Source organism: Engystomops pustulosus, chromosome 4 (assembly GCF_040894005.1).
Source record: "Engystomops pustulosus chromosome 4, aEngPut4.maternal, whole genome shotgun sequence".
NCBI lineage: Eukaryota > Metazoa > Chordata > Amphibia > Anura > Leptodactylidae > Engystomops > Engystomops pustulosus.
This window is the reverse complement of record NC_092414.1, coordinates 136,696,035-136,716,167: the sequence shown is the minus strand read 5'-3', so window position 1 is coordinate 136,716,167 and position 20,133 is coordinate 136,696,035. Positions and strand designations below refer to the sequence as shown.

General features: G+C 40.5%; 1 protein-coding gene across 2 annotated transcripts; it reads right to left on the bottom strand.

Moving 5' to 3' along the window:
- Nucleotides 1–3,876: 3,876 nt before the first annotated feature.
- On the bottom strand, nucleotides 3,877–18,752 carry GTF3C6 (general transcription factor IIIC subunit 6). 2 transcript variants are annotated; one of them, XM_072147571.1, is made up of 7 exons: nucleotides 18,649–18,752; nucleotides 13,811–13,991; nucleotides 12,666–12,746; nucleotides 12,076–12,139; nucleotides 10,796–10,840; nucleotides 6,850–6,957; nucleotides 3,877–5,914 (listed from the first exon to the last, which is right to left on the bottom strand). In XM_072147571.1, exons 2-7 carry the CDS (start codon nucleotides 13,898–13,900, stop codon nucleotides 5,526–5,528), a joined length of 777 nt encoding a protein of 258 aa, XP_072003672.1. In that variant the 5' UTR covers nucleotides 13,901–13,991; nucleotides 18,649–18,752; the 3' UTR covers nucleotides 3,877–5,525. The 2 variants fall into 2 exon arrangements, with proteins under 2 accessions (XP_072003672.1, XP_072003673.1); XM_072147572.1 differs by lacking the exon at nucleotides 18,649–18,752 and adding an exon at nucleotides 18,492–18,586.
- Nucleotides 18,753–20,133: the final 1,381 nt, after the last annotated feature.

Sequence of the window (20,133 nt, the reverse complement as noted above, 5' to 3'; positions counted from 1 at the left end):
TAATTCTCGTTTTTTCTTTCTTGCATGGTCTTCTATATTGTTATAAGATTAAACCTTTAATAAAAATGTTTTGAATATAAAATAAGAGTACATTTTCTTTATAATCTCCATGCAACAAAACATCCTGCTGCAGCTCACTTAACTCTAAAGCAATGATGCCCAGAGGATGTGCTACGTGTACTTTACTCATTCCTTAGAGAATCATTTTTCAATATACTGCAATGGTAAACATCAACGCTTCCCAGTGCCATGACAATCAAAGCAACTTCTTACCATAAACCTGTTACTGCACCCTTGAAAACACCATTGCCTTGACATCAGGCCTTGACGTTTTTTAGAGAAGCAGCACTGCGCTGAAGAAAATATGCCAGTCTATGCAAATAGTCAATGAAAAAGATGAAAATTACTTACCTGTTATTGGATTTCTCCCTTAGCCTCCACAGCGGTACGCAAGGAGTGCTCCCCCACCCCCCAGGACAGAAAACAATACTGAAGAAAACCTTTAAAACTGGGTTCACTCATCTTACCTCTTCAGTTCAATAAGAGAGTACCTTCTAGGATGCAAGCATATGCAACATCCCCCACCGGGGCCTAGCCTTTTCTTGTGGCCTGGAGGCCGGGGCACAGAATACCGAAGTGGCTGGCTAGTGCAGCCTTGGGTACGCTATGGTCAGGGTGCTTGGTATGGGGAACGGAGGGCTGACATACAGTCTGGCAGGTCTCCAGCAGGTTGTATGTGCAAGAAATATGGGGGGAGCTGATGCAATAGTTTCTCCCTGGGGCAACCATTGAGGTGTCTGTAGGAGGAATCCCTGGGTAATGGATGGGGAAGCCCGTGGTGGTAAGCAGCCTTAACCAGGAATTACATGTAGGCAACGTTTTGCAAATCAACTTACAGTTCTTTATTCAACTTTCAACAGCAGTCAACAGCCAACCGGTAGCAGCAAATTCAGCAAGCTGGAAGGCTCATGGAGATAGCTGGTCCACAGGAAGGTTGTATACAGCCTGGTAGTAGCCAGAGGCCAGATAGTGGTTCTCTGTTCTGGCCCAGAGGTCTCTGGACTTGCCCCAGGTGCTAGGTAGTGGCCTGAGGCACCTCTGGTTCCTGGTATTAAGACACTGGCCGATGCAGCTCTTCAGGAGCTGCACTTCCCGCTGCTTACTGCAGCTGACACATGCTCCAAGATGGAGTCTCTCACTCTGACTCATGAGGTCTGACCATGTGCTCCCACCCACCAGGGGTTTATATACTCCCTTGGTCAGGTGGCAACACTATCCAATCAGCTTCCGGCTTGGTTTACAATATCACAAAAAACATAATTGGACAATAACACTTGCCATTGTTAACTCTTGCCTTACCAGGCAGTGGCTGTAATTACAAAGTGCTCCAGTACTTAGAGACTTCCTAGAAAGGTGATCAGTCTCCCTAACAGCTTCTGACATGGAGAGGGAGCTATTTGCAACTACCACCTTGCCTATGAGTTGGCAGGGTGTTGCACATACAACAATTTATTAGAAATAACATTCTAGTTACAGAACATAAACAGTCATAGTTACAGAAAGTAAACCTGCTTTTGTCAGCTAAATAACACCAGATAGCTCCGGTCTTTTCTATATGTGTTACTCCTCTCTTACTTGTCTAGCAAGGTAAGTGTGGTTTACTGTATGTTATTCAATTAGCATAGACTCAAATATCTCAGTTTTAGTTACTTATATTGGGGGGATGGCCTCTGTTCGATCCTTTGACTTACACAATGCAGAGGTCCCCCATATACAATTTTTTAACTACTGATTGTGATATATTTCTACTTCTATTACTACATGTGATATGTGTTTAATAGGAGTCACCTTTACAATTGCGAATTGCCCTAATTACGCATTGCCAAATTCAATAAAGTTTATTAAACAGAAATAACACCACATATTCCTTTGGGCAGAGAGACACGCTTGCACGCATTGGAATCTGGAATCTTTGGCAAAAAAGAAAAATGATGTTTTAATATAATCTAAAATCCTAAAATATGGGCTTTAAAAGAAAAAGCTTAGATTTGTCTGACTCTTCTAGCGGTAATTATGGCCAGAAGAAAGGCTGTTTTAAAACTGAGAAACCTGAGAGAAAAAGGTTGAAAACGGCACTGTAGTTAGGGAAAGCACTAGCTTAAGGTCCCAAGAAGGAAGCCTGGACCGGAGGCCAAATTCTGTAGGCACTGTGATAAAAAGCGTGCTGTAAACCCACTGTGCTGTCTAACTGGTTTGGTTTAGAGCCACACACTAAGGGTGTTATCCTCTGACCTCTCTGGTATTAACCCTTGTACCGCCTAAACAGGGATTTGGACTGCAGAGAGAGATAACAAGGCCGCTACCTCTTATGGTGGTCCCCGTATAGATAGCAGCTGGCCCAGCGGACACAAAGACACCAGTTCTTGGTACCAAGGGGGTCAGGCAAGGCGGGTAGTCAATAACAGTCTGTAATCAAGGCAAGCAGCATTGCTCAGGCACGGAGAACAGGGCATGCAGGGGGAGCCTAGATGGGAAACGCCCTGCTTCTTTAAGAAGGAGAGAGAGGCGCTGCCCGTGTCCTAAGGAAGCTGAAGCATGGCTGGCCCGGCCAAAGGTAAGCCTGCGACGAGGACTGTGACAAGGGGCGGAACCCATCGCCAGCGTTACAGGCCTCTTTTATAAATGAGAGGACAGTCAGCTAACTTACAATACAGTTAGACAGTAAGATCGGAAATGTGGACCTTCAGGGTAGAGACCCTTAATCCCATATCAAGTCTATTTTGTAAAAAGACCAGCAACATTTTACCTTGTCTGAAAGGCCCTTGTTTTTTAAGCAAGCCATATTCAGTCCCCATGCTGTCAGCTGAAGATGATGGACCGGGGGATGAAAGACCGGACCCTGAAACAGAAGATCCTGTCATACTGGCAACTTCATGTAGTCCTCTTAGGAGGAGTTATAAAGGGGGAAAAGCAAACAATGCGCAGCGAGGGCACTGTTGACAAAGAGCATCTACCCCACATTTAAGCTAGCAATTGGAGGGATGAAGCGGCAGTGTGAATACGGATTATATCCGAGGGTAGGGTGCAGGCTTGTAAAGGTCCGACTCAAGGATCCCAAACATCCAATAGGCAAAGAATAGGAAAGCAGCACTCTGTGTCAAATAGGTGTTTATTTCACCAGTGGAGATTACAACGTTTCAGCTATCTCAATGTAGCCATTTTCAAGACTTGAAAATGGCTACATTGAGATAGCTGAAACGTTGTAATCTCCACTGGTGAAATAAACACCTATTTGACACGGAGTGCTGCTTTCCTATTCTTTGCCTACCCCACATTTAAGAAATTAAGCTTGGGACACACGGGAACAGGATAGGGAGGTACGTAGTAGTCATCTACCGTCAGGTAACCTGCTGGTAGATGCCCTTTAAGTGAAGGAGAATGGGGTCTAAAAAAGGACATTTTTCAGACCATAATAGCAAAATAGGGCACACCGACTATGGGCTTATTCATCTCTGGGGAAACTATCAAGTTCAAAAGTTTTTCTCTTAGTCACGGGCAGATTCCTCATGTGGGGTAGTGCCCTTGCTGCGTTTTGTATGCTTTTCCCCCTTTCTATCTCCACTTCAGAGGACTACATGAAGTTGCAAGTATGCCAGCATCTTCTGTTCCAGGGTCCGATCTTTCATCCGGCGGTCAATCATCTTCAGCTGACAGCATGGGGACTGAATATGGCTTGCTAAAAAACAAGGGACTTTCAAGGGAGGTAACCTTAGGGTAGATGCAAATGTTAAAGCTCACTACACGAACCTTGGCCTAAATACTAATAAACAGGTTAAGTTTTACAACTTTGTGTTTCTGTGAAATCCAATTCAGCAATTCAAAAAGCAATGGTTTATTATCAAAACATACAACATAAAAATACATAAAACTTTAATTTAATTATTCTATTTTTCATCGCAAAAGGTAGTCAAGAATGACAAGAATATGGATGATAGACTTGTGTGCTGTTTCGGAAGCTATTGGTCATAAATGCCATCATATATCAGCCCAATACACTTAAATGGAGCTGAAGAGCAATTTCAGACAAAACCTATGATAGGTGTGGCACAGTTTTTTAAAAGAAAGAAGTCTTGTCTTATGAATCCTGATCTATCACCTTTGCTGGTAGGTTAGCTCTGAGAAAAGAGGACATGAGCAGAAAAAGTGCACCTCTACCAAGGAAAAGCTGGGCGTTTCCCTATGGCACACACAGTTCTAGCCTGTTAATGAAGATCAATTAGCAGCTGGAATAGCTGCATAATAATGGAAAACTCTTTTCCCAGGGACTCCACTCTGGGGAGGCAACGAGCTGTGTGGCAGGCCAGAGGAGCCACAGCAATAGGGGAATTGCTGAACTTTGTATGTTTGTGGTGCAAGATACAAGGCTGGTACTGGATGAGTTAGGAAATCTCTAAGAGGTCTCAGGACATCTGAGTTAGAACCGGATAGGTATAGGATTTGTTGTTTTGTATAGGATGCAAACCCTGCATCAGGATAGTATAACTGGCCAAACTCTGTGGTAAACAATCTTGCTATGTGGACTCTTGGTGTGCCTATGTACCCCAGGAGAGGATTCTCCCCACCACCCTTTCACTACAATAGTATAGATCATCAATATTTGATCATGGGACCCACATTGATCAACTCTTTATTATGCTGCTGGAGACAACTATAAAAACACAAAACCAAATGGAAAAATAGTTCGGTATAAGGGTGGCCTGGGCCACTGCAGCCCAGCTTCCATTCAAGTAAACAGGAACTAACTACACTCATTGAACATATGAAGGAAACCACATTTGTTTCACCATTATTAATGATACTTGTTAACAAGCATCCTGCAATTTAAATGTACAGAAGCACCATATAGTGGTTAGTCAGGGTTAGTGCTCAGCTATAGTGTAGTACCCATACCCAAGTATTTCTGAAGCTCTATACAGAAAGGGTTTAACCACGCAATAAAACATTCTACAACCATTGAATAAGGCCCTTTAATCCAAATTAGAGAGAAATAGAACTAGTTTTTTGCTGCACCAGATTTATCACTGTGATGCAAAATTTTGTGTCCTCCTTTACTCTTCCTTAGAGTCGGTCTAAACTTGTGCCCCACAATGTGGCGACAGTCTTGACTTTTTGATGCACAGCCCATTAACCACCCCATCATGCCCCCTTTTTCAAAGAACATGCCCCATTTTCACAGGTTACGCCTCTTTAGTCGGACACGTCAGAAAAGTGTAGAAAAGAGGTCTAAAAGCCTTGATAAATGTGGCATTTTTGCTGCAGATTATACCAGAAGTCTGAAAAAATGCTTTAATGCATCTTCCCCAATGTATGAAGAAAGTTATTCTATTTACAATACATTATCCATCTATCCTGTCAAATGAAAAACATTTTTGGATGATCAATTTTTCCTTAAAAGCTCGAGACCTATCAATTTAACAGCTCTAGCAATTATGTTTGCCTACAGTAAAAAAAAAAGTTATTAAGTGCTATGAAGTGCACCAATCGTCTTCTGAGGCTGCATGGATTAAGTCCTCTTTCTGTGTAAAGGCAACCTCAGCTGAAGGAGTGTCTCTTCCTGCTACACATATTTCTTTGTGTAGCAGGTTAGGGTCACAGTCTAATTTCTCTATGTTCATGTGTATTTTTGCTTCAGATTCAGATGGCCCTTTCTCACAATCAGATGACTGTTGCTTCCCTTCTGAATGAATGTCCTGCTCTACTTGTCCAGTGTCCTCATTAGATACATCCAGTTGTCCAGGGTCATCATCTTCACTTTGAGACTCAACAACATCCTCAGTTTCCTGTGCAAAGCTGCAGATCATCTGTGGCCAACTAGCAGAACTATCATCTTTAATCTGGAACCATTCAATTTTACCTAAAACATATAAGTGATCAGTCTTATAATAACATGTATCACAAAGAAACTTAGTGAAAACTGTAACTATACACATTTTTTCTATGATCTAGTAAGTAACACAATATCAGAACAAATTAGCTGGGTAAATAAAGAGCTCTTTAACATCACAAGTATATCTTATTTGATTTCCTAGTAAATATGAATATTTCATAATTAGTAATACATTATCTGGCATCTATCACCAGGATATTTTGGTATTCATACCATACCCCTAAGATTTCACGGTTACTATGAACCACATAATCTATGGGGTTAATGGCCTAAGATCAGAGTTTCACTGATGCTAGGTGCTCTGGCAGAGCACACTTTTCTAAAATAACTTTCTGATAAGATGAGAAGGGAGTGAGAATAGTGTATAAAAAAAAAAAAAAAAAAAGAAGTTTGTCATAATTTCACAAATTCTTGAAATGGAGTTGGGACTGGAACTTCCAGGTACCATATGACCCACTTCAGCCAATGAGTGACGTTTTCATATCTAGGGACGAAAGTCAGAGGAAGCTACTTATTGGCAGAAGCAGTTCCCCTAAACCCCCAGAGCTTCCGTCCAGGCTTTGGAATGGGTCAATGTGTTCATTGTTTTCCTTCACAAGCCAACATTAAGATTGGGAAGAGAATGGGAACCAATGGGTCAATGTGTTCATTGTTTTCCTTCACAAGCCAACATTAAGATTGGGAAGAGAATGGGAACACCTAACTTCATATTTGCCCTAGAGTAATGCCTTCTTAAATGAGCAGGATGTTTGAGCAAATCTTTGCAGAGTTAGGACTGGAGCACTTGCACATATGGCCGAGATTATGATTTTGGCTCGCCAGGACTATATATTCTATATATAAACTATATATAAGGACACCATTTTACAAAAAACAATATATATTGTCAGTCAAATACTCACCTCCCTCATCACTTTCTTTCTTTTCTGTCAGAAATGTTCTGGTCATGTTTAGTTTCTTTACTGTATGACACTTATACTTTAGTTTTGGTTTTGTGCTTTCAGTTTCCCCTATTTATGGAACAGCAAAAAAAAGAATTAAGAATCTTTGCTTCATTATCAATAACTACATTCTACAAAGGAGTTGCTCTGATGAGTAAAGGACACAATTGTTTTCCGTCTAGACAGTTTTCTTTAAACCAAATATATCAGGAGTAGCTGCAAAAATGTTATTCGTAGTTTGCAACAACGTAAAAGCCTGCATTGTACACTGTTTATGAATCAGAAGATCATATAGATGTATCAGATGTGTACATATATACTCAGCCCTTCAAAATGGTGAAAAATAAAACAAAGTCCATTAAACAATGCTAACAAATAAATGATTTAACTTTTGAGAGCTTCTTTGCAGATATATTCATACAGATCTTGTATAGGTGTGACAATCTTGCCAGACTGGTTTGTTTTTTTTGTAATTCTATGATTGTGGTTATTGTAATGCTGGGTTTAGATACCGTATATACTTGAGTATAAGCTGACCCGAGAATAAGCCGAGACCCCTAATTTTACCACCAAAAACTGGGAAAACCTATTGACTCAAGTATAAGTTGAAAGTGGGAAAAGCATAGATCACAGACCCCCCCCCCAGTATATAGCCAGCAAGTCCCCTGTAGTATACAGCCAGCCCAGCCTGCCCCCTGTAGTATACAGCCAGCCCAGCCTGCCCCCTGTAGTATACAGCCAGCCCAGCCTGCCCCCTGTAGTATACAGCCAGCCCAGCCTGCCCCCTGTAGTATACAGCCAGCCCAGCCTGCCCCCTGTAGTATACAGCCAGCCCAGCCTGCCCCCTGTAGTATACAGCCAGCCCAGCCTGCCCCCTGTAGTATACAGCCAGCCCAGCCTGCCCCCTGTAGTATACAGCCAGCCCAGCCTGCCCCCTGTAGTATACAGCCAGCCCAGCCTGCCCCCGTATTATACAGACAGCCCAGCCTGCCCCCTGTAGCCCAGCATTAAAAAAAAAAAAAACCTATATACTCACCCTCCGTCGGCCCTGATGTGCAGCGCTGCTTCCCCGACGTCAGCGCGGGTCCTCTTCTGCCTTCCAACTTCTTCCATCTTCGGTAAGATTCTGCAGGGCGCGGCCACGCTCTTGCCGTCCGTCCGGCGCATAGTAGGCCGATGCAGACATCATACTATGCTCCGGCCGTGAAGAAACATGGCCGCGCTCTGCAGGATGTTACTGAAGACAGAAGAGGACCTGCGCTGACATCGGGGGAGCAGCGCGGACATTGGGGGAGCAGCGCTGCGCATCGGGCCGCCGGAAGGTGAGTATATAATTTTTTTTTTTAAGTGCTGGCTCGCTGTATATTTCTCTATGAATTCCATTTAGGAACACATGAACATATCCTCTACAGAGGATATTATTGGCCAAGATGGGCTTACTAATGCTGCATCCTTATGTTATAGAGCAGGCGAGATAGGGATAGGTTCGAGAACACCTGGCTCAACAGATTTGCTAAAATCTGTAAAATAACTCTGCCAATTCAGAAATGGTCTACAGGTTTGAACGACTTTGCACCTGTATTTACTGAGAGAACAGAGCAGCTTTGAGGGGAACTTTAAGGCTCACGTTCAAATAACCAATCTTAAAGAATCCCCCCACTGTGTCTAAAAACTATTTGACAGGTTGGGAAGCCTAAGCCTCAACCAACATTTGATGATTCTTCACTAGAAGTACTGGCACTATTTTGGAACCATTTCATTTTATTAATTACTTTTCTTTTTATTCTCTGTCCGGTGGTTGCATTTCTTTATAAAGATGGCCTCAGTTAAACACTTGCACATATGGACAAAATTGTTGGTAACCTTCTTTTTAAGAAACTCCTGATGGTTCGTGAAATAGGTTGAGCTGACAAAAGTAATAGTACATAGTAATTTTCTGAAAATCAACTCTCGTACAGTATATCAGACTTAGGGCTCTGCGTCCGATATATATCGGATGCTGAGTGCAGGGACTTGGCGCTCAGCGTCCGATATGTTGGACGGAGAACTGATACCGGTTCAGCTCAAGATCTAATGCTGTTGCAAAGTACAACATGTCACGCAAAAACAAGCCATCAAACAACTTCATAGCCAAAAAAATTTTAAATGGTATGCCACTTGGAAGACGTGAATGCAAAAATGATAGATTTTTCCCACATCAGGGTTTTATTTGACAAATTTAGTAAAACGTAAAAAATATTCTGGTATCTGGTATTCTGGTCTGGTATCCCCGTAATCGTATTGAACCATAGATTATTGGGCAACACGGTGAACACAAAAAAAAACTGGAAAAAGCATCATATCCCGCAAAAAAATGGCATCACATGGCCCCAATAACGAAAAAGCTAAAATTTTATAGCCTGCAAAAGGGACCAATGGGAAAACTAAAATCCTTGCAGCTGCAGGTCCCTCCTTCCCTACTGCGCCTCGCTGTGCGCCCATAAAGCAAGTAACTGCCACATGTGGGGGGGTCTCTGCACTCGGGAGGAATTGCATAACAAACTGTAAGATGGGTTTTCTCTTTTTCTGTTTTTTAGGGCTAAATGAACGTATAACCGACAAAATTTGACCATTCTAAATTTCACCTCCATTTTGATTTGATTACTATGAAGATCTCAAGGGGTTAATCTTCCTAAAAGCTGTTTCTGATAGTTTGAGGGGTGCAGATTTGAAAATGGGTTGGTTATATAGGGGGTTTTGATTAAATATGTAAAATTTAATTCAAAATGGTATCCATCCCCAAAATAGTCAATCAGAAAAGACGGAAAAGCGATAATCCGTGTGACATCAAATTAGATTATCCAGACCTCAAAAATTATAAAAATGTAAAGTAGACATATGGGCAATGTTATTTAGCAACTTATTTAGGTGGTAAATCTATCTGCCTGAAAACACAATGATTTTGAATTTCAAAAATGGCTATTTTTTAAAATAATTCATCATTTTTTCTCTTTTTTTTTTTTTTGTAAATAAACGCAAAAATTATCAGCCACAATTTACCACTAAAATGAAGTACAACATGTGGGGAAAAAACAATCTCAGAATCGCTTTAATAAGTAGCAGTGCTCAAAAGTTATAACCATATACCTTAAGCTACAAAATGGCTGCGTTCTAAAGGGGTTAAAGTTAGACAGACAGTCTTTTAATTGCAAGTTTTGAAGGGGTTGGCCACTTTACCTCATGTTTTTTGTAATATGTGTGTAATTGTGGGTAGCAGGATAGATAATTTACCAATATACAACCATTACATTTTCTGCACCAATTTCTTGATTTGCAGAGTGAGGCCTATTTAATATTCTGTGTCATGTACTGGGAAGCTGGAAATAAATTCCAAATTCCCTATTCCACTATTCTCTAATGGGCTTTGTATAGGTGTCTCTAGAGGATGGCTCGGTGGTACTATAAGTATGAGAGTTTTTTAGTCTCCATACACACAAGCGTACCGGATGAAGTGCTATTCAAAGGCCGTCGTTTTGTCTTTTTGTGATGTACTGCATTTGATTTTCTCCCCTCACTCTCTGCTATGTGGTTTTGTCAGCCATAAAGATTTGTGAGTATGTACCAAGAAATGAAATACTAAAGAAGATCCCAAGGTGGCGAGTGCCATTCCTTTCTTCATTCTTCTTACATGCTTGCAAGTTTTAAAGTCCCACTTTTACTGGGAATAGAGCACCACACAAGCCTTGGAAATACCTGTTTGCTCCCTTTTGTCCTTATTGCTTAAAAATCTGTTTATTGATGGATGGGAACTGCTGATTAAAGCAGTAGCCAATCCGTTTTCCCTCCTTTCTTTTCCTATTTACTTCATGCAATTCAGTATTTTCTAAATAATTGAACTGGATATTATAAAATTACAACAGTCTGTTACCTTGATCTGGTAATTCCTCAAAGATCACACATGTGCCCAAAGCATCTAGAATAAAAATGAATAAATATTACCAAAAAACACCTTGGATGACAATTTACAGTAAACATGGATATCCAGGTTTAATTCTAAGCCAATGGTCAGGTCTGGATAGCGATAGCTAGGATCAGCCATAAAGCTCAATGCAGACCTACGTAGAAAGAGATGTTGCACTCACCTAGATGATCCTACAGAATTTTAAAGGGTGCATAAATGGGTACAGGACGCCGCATTTGTCAAAATTCTGAAGGATCATCTCTGCGAGTGCCACATATCCAAGTATGCGTTCACCGCACTATGCCTGTGCATAATGCACATCCAGGGATGAGGTAGCTGCTATTTTTGGGACATCCAGTGTCCATAGAGCTTTAGAATGGGGCAGGTGACCAGACACTGATTGGGGAAGACTTATCAAAACATGCAACAGTTTTCTAGTACAATTTGTACCAATCATCTAAAACACCTTGCACCACATTTTTCTAAAGGTTTCAAACAATTGGTTTTTGGACAATTGAGACCACTTCAATAAAAATGCAACTTTGCAATGACTTACTTTCAGACACTTGTTGACAATTAATGTAATAAAACTGAGGCTCAGCATCACTGTTAAGATTCATTTTTGAAGCAGATTTTCAGACTGAAGCAAAATACATTCTGTATGAAAAAACATTAGGAAAGAAGAACCATCCTATCCACTGCAAATTTTAGCATGTGGCACTGCACACCTAGGTACACAATATCCCCAGTGCTGCTGAAGTTAGCATTTTCAAGATTACCAAGTGCACACCAATGTCTGCTGTTTCCAGGCCAGAAACTATGGGCACATGTTAGAAGCCTGTCTAATATTGGGGTGTTAGCACACCACTGTCAACAATAGAAAAAGACGGTCCTGGCTGCAAACTCAGGCAGGAATAGGTCCTTCCATGATAGGTCATTCCATGATTAAGAGCGACTAGATCGCTCGAAACGCGTTGGAATGTTGGAATAGCACTATGGACAAAAGAATAATGGATGAAATAAAAGTCTAAAAAAGATCACTCTTGCTGGCTGGACCATCAACTTTATTTCTCAAGGAATAGGTCCTACCCTAAAACTTGTGACCGGGGTTATAGGCTCATTCACAAGGCCATGGAATCCATGGGCATGGGCCCATAGAAGTAACTGTGGATGTGTGCTACCCGCTAAAACAACAGATAGCACACGGTCCCATTACACGATCGGGGCCTCATGCATCCATAACTCACCTTCATACTCGCCTGCAAACACATATTTATCAACTTGAAGGAAGGGCTTTTCTGTGTTTATTCCCTGAAAAGAAAAGTAGATGTAGTGATTTTTGTAGTAGTGATTTTTAAAAGTTAAACAATACAGATAAGGCCTAAATGTATATTTAGTTATTACTATATATGAGGCAACCAGCAATAAAAATAATTTTCCTCCCCCCTTGTTATATTGAGGGGGTATTTAATATGTATTTAGTGTGAGTATGTATATGATATATATGCCCTTTGTATTGGTCTGTATAGTTATATATTATGTAGTCTTTAGGGAATGATGCAGAACAGAAAATTATATTAAGATATATCAAGATTTAGATGACTAAGTATTTTATTGCACAACCATGCAATTTACTTATTAACCAAGGTAAATATGTAGGGTATTTGCAATGTTTTTTTTTTTTTTTTAAGAAACCATGTCTGCAATCCAATTACAATTTTATATCACAAATAATAGACATTAAATTAAGAAACCATTCTTTTTTTTTCTGCATAACATAAATCCCATTCATGAAACTAGATAGTTACTAATACATTAGAATATCATTGTACTATACCAAAATTTTGCATTTGTTGTCACATTTTTCTAAAATGTCTGAGTCTATGATTCCTGTTAATTCCACCAAGACCAGCTGCTCCTAAAATGAAAAAAATAAAAATAAAAAAATCAATATAAAATATACAGTCCACCAACTAAATTTAACAGTAACTATTGTGGGAAGTACATAAGGTCCAGTAGTGTTCTGGGTCCCACTTGCTTATAAGGCCCATCCCTCCTACTCTGCTCTGATTTGTCTTCACATCAATCCTGGGACTGCTAGGTTTGGCACTACAGGCAGTCCCCGGGATACGTACAAGATAGGGTCCGGAGGTTTGTTCTTAAGTTGAATTTGTATGCAAGTTGAAACTGTATATTTTATAATTGTAGATCCAGACAAAAAAATTTTTGGCCCAGTGACAATTGGAGTTTAAACATTTTTTGCTGTAATGTAACCAAGGATTATCAATAAAGCTTCATTACAGACACCTTGCAGCAGATTATTGCAGCTTGGGACTATAGTAAAGCATTCAGAAAGCTTCACCAGAGGTCAGAGGGGTCTGTCTGTAACTATGGGTTGTCTGTAAGTCGGGTGTCCTTAAGTAGGGGACCGCCTGTACTTGGTTTGTCAATAGGAGGTCAATGGGACCTCTAGAGATCACAAGAACGGCACATCAATAGTGCACTGAAGTGTATCATAAGAAATGAAATGCTGAATCACTGCTCCTTTCACTTCCATGAAATTTAGGGGCATTGCTAAAAGGTCTGCTGAAGTCATGAAGAGTGTTCCATTACCTATTCAACACCTCAAGGGACTTTAGGTCCACCATTCGTGTGATTACAGTCCCTTTAGTCAGACCCCAAGCAATTAAGGGTTGGAAAGTTAAAGCTCTCCCTATGGTGACTTTGCTGATGTTCCACTAGAGGATTCTGGGGAATATGCAAATATGTTTTTCAGGATAGGATAAGGAAAACCATGAGGTTTTTTGGCTACCTTGAAAAGCAGCCCTTTTACCATCAAGAATGACTTTCGAGAAGTATAATGACACAATGTGGGATTAAAGCTCCAATAATGTTGTAGTTTGTGTACAACTTTATATTAAGAAAAAATCTCTTAAAAAATATATATGTAATATATGACAACACTTTTGTGCTATATCCAACCTCTTCTTCTTCGTCGTCATCATCATCAGTAGGCAAGCACTGACTGGTTACACTGGTAGTTTGATGATAAGATACAGTGTTGGAAGCCATAATGGACTGGATAAATGATGTTGCAGACTTGCAGTTGAAGACTTCAGAACACAGGGTGGCAGCAGCTGCACGCGTCTTGGTTGCTTTTATGCTGAGAAAAGTAAATACAGTCTTAGCAAGACCTACCCTTCAGCCAACCTGTAGGTTTATCCCAAACTCAATCATGCAATGATGGAACTCAAATAATCATAAATCACTAGGGAAGATGTGCCACAGTTGGGCTCGGAATTTCAGTCACAACATGCACCTTATTTCCTGGCTCAAACACTGCCATCTGTATGGGCCCAAAGCTATTATTTATCTTCTCATTTATATTAGGGTCTCCATCCATGCATGCAGCAGACACATTATAGATTTTGATCTAATTAAATATTGTTTGAAGCACTGTATATGACATAAGCCAACAACTATTTCTTTACTAAATGCCATTTTAGTCCATAAACACATACAATTGAAAGGAACCTGTCCAGTACCAGTATATAGTCAAGCAACTTTCAGATAGTATTTCTTTCATTACGCAAAACAGATTATATTGTCCGTTAACAAAACGTTAGTAGCTCAAATGAATAGGGAGAAGAGAGAAAGTATTAAAATATAGCTTATATTTTTATCTTTTAAAATATTATATTTTAAATATAATCAAAGCTTCTTAAAATATGGTTGATATGTAATCATACATTCTGTATACCCTTATTCCAGATATTGATTTGTGTCGGGGTGAGTCCCCAAGTTATTCTACTCCTAGTTTGATAGGGTCCTGAACAGTAATATAACCCTGTGTGCCTCTATTAGTAAATGATATAGTAAAATTGCTTGTATCGGCAAACCTGGAATGTATGGGATTTGGGACAAGATTCATTCATTGGATAAAATTATTATATTCAGGTCCTAAAGCACGGGTAAAAATAAACGGTTGTGTCGCAAACGAATTTGCTTTAGAAAGGGGAACGAGGCAGGGATGCCCCCTATCCCCTTACTTATTTGCTTTAGCCGCTATTATTAGGAAATCTGCGGATATTACAGGGTTCCCCGGGAAAGAGGGCGAAGAAAGAGTCATCGCGATTCAACGTTCTCTTTACCAAGCAAGGAAAGTTATAGCGGCTCACTGGATAAGACCTAGGCCTCCTAATAAGAAAGAATTCATAGATCGTTTGAATTGGTGTGGTATAGGGTAGAGAGTAAGTTAATTTATTGTCATAACTATGTTTGATTGCCAACTCGGAAAGTTGATATGTAAAGTGTAAAGTGTATAACATAAAGTGTAAAAGCTGAAATCATTCTGTAATACATATATGGTTGCAAGATACTATTTATATATTGTATAATATTTCTGTATGCGGCAAAAATCTGTACTTACCTCCCCTGGTGTTGTACTTGTTGAGGTTTAAATGCAAAAATGTTCAATAAAAAGATTTGATTAAAAAAAAAAATTGCTTGTATCGATCCTGTTAAATCATGAATTAGTTGATTCAATGGACACAAAATCCCCATATGATGTTGGGAAGTAATGATCTCATGTATCTGGTAAGTATGGACTTATATGAGATTTACATACACCACCAAAATTTACAGCATATCACTTATCACATTTATTCAGCACAGCTGTCTTGCTATATTATATCAGTTGCAGATGTTATGTCGCTAGTATACAATATTGCCTTTCATGCATAAAGTCACATTGTTGTTTATTGTTCAATGACACTGTGAAAGTAATATTAGCTAGGTGAAATAATACATCGCTACCCTGCCATCTATTTCCCAGCCACCGATGGTAGTATTATTAGCTGGCAGGCATAGAACGTCAGTCTGCGCATGTCAGCGCCGACCGACAGTTGTCAGTTCTCTCTGTGGGAACTGTTGTCAGTTCTCTCGTGTATCCCACTAGAGAGGAAGACAGTTTGAGGTGCTGACAATGTAAGTCAGAGAGCTGCCCGATACGTGTCAGCGAACAGAATCAGAGTGGTATTACATTGGGGTATGTGTGTAACTACTACTATTACTAGATGTCAATTTCATTACCCAGTACAGTATGGTGGCTGTAACGTTTCACGCCACTGAAGGGTATGCAAGGTCATTTAATTATTGATTTTTATAGACACTCCCTGAATGCACGTTTCCGGAAGCGAATTAGAGTTGTCGAGACATCCATCGGGTATCGCACAACACTAGCTCACCACTGCAAACAGCTTAAAGTCCCCTGTTACTAGCCTCCGTGGAAGACTTATCAGCACTGTACACCCACATACACAACCTCCAGTGAGGTGTAGTTTTGCAATTAAATTTGCGTTCTTTTGAAAATTCTCAGTTGATTAATCTGTTGTTGCACACTCAAGTAGGTTGATATATGCCTCTGTAGTGTATTTTTTCCACCACTGCGCGACTTTAGAATTGCGTTTTTTCCTTGCCAAAAAAACCTGCAAAAATTTGCGACAATTATACGCCAAGAAGCTACCTAGGACTAATGATAAATCTCCCGCTATGTGTATAAAGTCACAGAGGTGGAGAGTTCAGCACTAAAGTCAAGCTCTCCCAATGTCAGAATGTCCCCTCTGTTTTGATTGACATTGTTGCTAGACTTCACAAAAGCTGCTTAGTGCTTTCCCTGGACATAGGATCATCACTGTAAAGGGCCACTGTGTGGCAGTGAAAGCTTGACTTTTTGAAATGTTTTAACAACGTTTTAGTCATAGTTTCTTTGTGAAAAAAGAGGGTTTCCACCCGAGGTGGTTCTAGTCCTTTTGTTCTCATAATACAAGTGTAAAAACAAAACAACTAATTTTATGTTATTTGAAGACTTGTAAGATGTATAAATGGAAGTGAATGTGCTGCTCATGCCCCAGAAAAAGCCTAATTGGCGAAACCCTGGGTCAGGTGCGTTTAAACAATCCGTGCAGGCTATGGTATATTCTTATATTATTTACTAAAGTGAAGACACAATTTAAAGTTACTTGTAGGAATAAAGACTCTTGGAAGAATAAATCACCCTGGTTACATGCTCTCTCTCTCAATGTTCCTCAAAGCAGCATGTCCTAGCAGTGAGACCTGTCAATCAGGAGCAAGGAAGCAGGGCAATGCAAGTAAAATTTTATATGCAGGACTCACTTAGTGTTATTTTACTCACATCAGGCAATATCCTTATAAGTTTACAAACTCAATTTCTTCAACGTTGCATCCATGGAAAGAAACCATTTAAGGATAGATTTTAAGCTTTTTAATCGAAGATTTTAATGAAGTATTTATCTTTCAGTAATTCGTTATGACTTTTGAAAGATGAGGAGTAGAAGATGGCAAGGCCGCCATCATAGGGATAATACTGTGACTTCATTCATGGGCCCCAGAGAACCATAGTTTCCCAGATGCTGGTCCCCCTTCTCATACAATGGGCTGTGCTTACAGACAGTATGAAATATGGATATCTGCAGCATGAACCTCGATTGGTCGCATAGTAGTCAGCTGATCTCCTCCTCCACCAGTTACAGCTTGCTGCATATTGCTGGACATCACTGACAGGACTCCCCTCCTCTCTGAGCATTGAGCTTCTGGCTGCAGAGTGTAAATAGATTACACACCACTTACACTGACCTCCTGAGCAGTAGCAACTAGAAAGATTCTTATGGGAGATGGCAAGTGACATTGGTAGGCAATTATACCTCTCAGAGCTCTGGCTCATAACTTACAGATTTACTGCCCACTGTATTACCTCTGTCTGTGCTGGTGATGTATCCCAAGGTTGGAAAAGGAAAACAATGCCTCTTTTTGCTACATTGAAAGGCAGCCCCCTTAACACCAAGTATGACTTACAAGAAGCCTAATAACATGATACCGGATTAAGCCAAATCAGTATATCTATTCCTTCTATGTAGCTTTGATACTGCCCTCATGTAATAAATGTAATTATGTTTTCTTTTCTATGTAACAAGTTTCATTATATAACTGTTTTTATGCAGTAGATGTCAGTTCATCTAAAAATATGCCTCTGGTGAGCCCCTAATCTCTCTACAGCCCATCACTGACAGTCTTAAACTTATGTATTTGATGGGATGTATTATAAAGTTGGAAAATATATTTCTTGGGGACGGGCACCACAGTGCAGTAGTGGAAATGTCATTGTTATAGTGCAAGAGACACAATGATTAACAAGGGGGTGGTATATATTTTGTGTGGACATGGTTTCAGGAGGAGCACATCACCAAATGCAAGTGAGTTTTCTTAGTAGCAACATGGTTTACCATTGTTATTAATGTCAAAAGGCAAGTCAGGTGGATAGGGCCGAACTTTCTGATCGGTGGGGGTCTCAGTGATGGGACCCCCCACAGATAATGAGAAGAAGAGTCCGATATAAACCCCCGTTGCTTCCCTCATCAGCTTTCCGAGACGACCAGAGCGCCCCCACCCATCGGCAAGTAAGCCCCCCCATCCTGTGGATAGGTCCTAATTTACTTCGTGAGAAAACCCCTTTACATAGCAATTCCCCACACTAAAAACCCAAATGGCAACAACCACAGACTGTTCCCTCTTCCTTGTCACTACAGAGCCATCTAGTGACCAATGTCAAGTATTACAGCATATACAGGGCACGTCCATTACACACAATGCCGTCCATGCAATACAGTGTCCTGTAATAAGAACAAGCAGTTCCGCAGTAGAGACCACTCCTCAGCTCCCCCGGAACACAGAGATACACGTGTACATGAGCCACCACTGAGAGCCGGCTATACAGCCCACCACACATCACTAACTCATCTTACCTCGTCTACACATCCGCCTCTATGCAGCTGAAGGACCTGTGATGATGATGTCATCATCATGTGACCGGTCATGTGGGCTGGATGGGTGGAGTCCGCAGAAGATGAGAGGAGATGAGTTGTGTATACTACAAGTGATGCAGACATGTTTGTGCATGTGATATGCAGGGGGTGTGCGGCAGATTTCTATGTTATTTCTGGTGCATGTTTGTGTTTAGGCTGCATGATGTAGAGCTGTGTAGCCAGTTAGTACAAGGATATGATGACAAAACCCATGTAGGCAGGGGACACATCCCTACTTTCTGTAGTGAAATGGCCACTGTGAAACAGGCGCTGCTTCTGTCATTTATTGCAGTAACCTATTGACGTACAAGCCTTGATAAAGTCACACCAACAAAATACCAAGGGGGTCATAAATCATAATTTTCCTTTGTTGCATGTTTGCGCCTGTTTATCAAAGTTGTTTTGGTATTAGATCCCATTCTTTTTTATGAAATGGCTCAAGCTCAATCTCCAGAGTGCAAGGGAAAATGAAAACACAATTCAGATGTGAGAAACAAATCACTCATTCTGCGCAACTACATAAAATGTGCCTGGACTGTTTGTGGACAAGGAGGCAGGGCTTGCTGCAGGTCCATGCTGACAAGGTGACCGTGACAGAGAGTACCCCTGTGACTGCTGGGATGACAACCCCACCCCCCTGACCGGACAGGGATATAAGTGCATTTTGGGGCAGTACGCAGCATTAGAAAGTTATAAAGACATTGTGAGTGACTGAGAACTGCCATATACTTTTTGTGGTTTACAAGCGTTGGGGCTGGTGACAGGTTCCCTTTAAGCTGAGCTCTGTCCATTAAATGGCATCTACATGGCATGAAGTGATGTTCTTGTTCAGAGCTGTGTCCTTTCATGAGCAGTCACTTGATTCTTCTGTAGAGGTTAGCACTTCTCTGCTGCCCTGCCACATTGTGCACTTCTCTCCCTTTAGAAAGTAGTGGAGTCACATAACAAATGGGGTAGTATATAATGTCCTCGGTATACCCTTGAGTAAATACATTATCTCTCTTGATTGATGTATGTCATTTGCCATAATATCCAGATGTCAACGTCTATTTAAGCTGTACGACTCTTTGGTGGGGAGGCAGGGGATTGTTTTGTTTTTGTTGTGTGATTGCAAAATTTAAAAATCTTCAATAAAAAAGATTGGATTTTAAAAAAAGAGAGTAGTGGAGTAATTAGGCAAAAGGTGCAAATATGGTGCAGTACAGCCAATGCAATAATTCTGCTACAATGAAACGCAAGAAAACTGCTATGATACATTCTCCTCACTGTTTGCTAAGAGACAGTTCTGCCTGGCTCTACTGATGCTGAACCTACACTATACACATATATTAATAATGCAGCAGTTGCTTGTATTAAATCTTTCATCTCTTCCATGTACAGAAAATACATTTTAAAAGCAACATTCTTCATTTAAATATATTTTAT

Excerpts from the sequence above, each read along its gene's own strand:
- GTF3C6 (XM_072147571.1), bottom strand. The coding sequence starts at position 13,900 with ATGGCTTCCAACACTGTATCTTATCATCAAACTACCAGTGTAACCAGT. Across the intron at positions 10,841-12,075 it reads GTTTGCAGGCGAGTATGAAG|ATGCTTTGGGCACATGTGTG; the intron begins GTGAGTTATGGA and ends TTTTTATTCTAG. Across the intron at positions 5,915-6,849 it reads GAAAGAAAGTGATGAGGGAG|GTAAAATTGAATGGTTCCAG; the intron begins GTGAGTATTTGA and ends TATATGTTTTAG.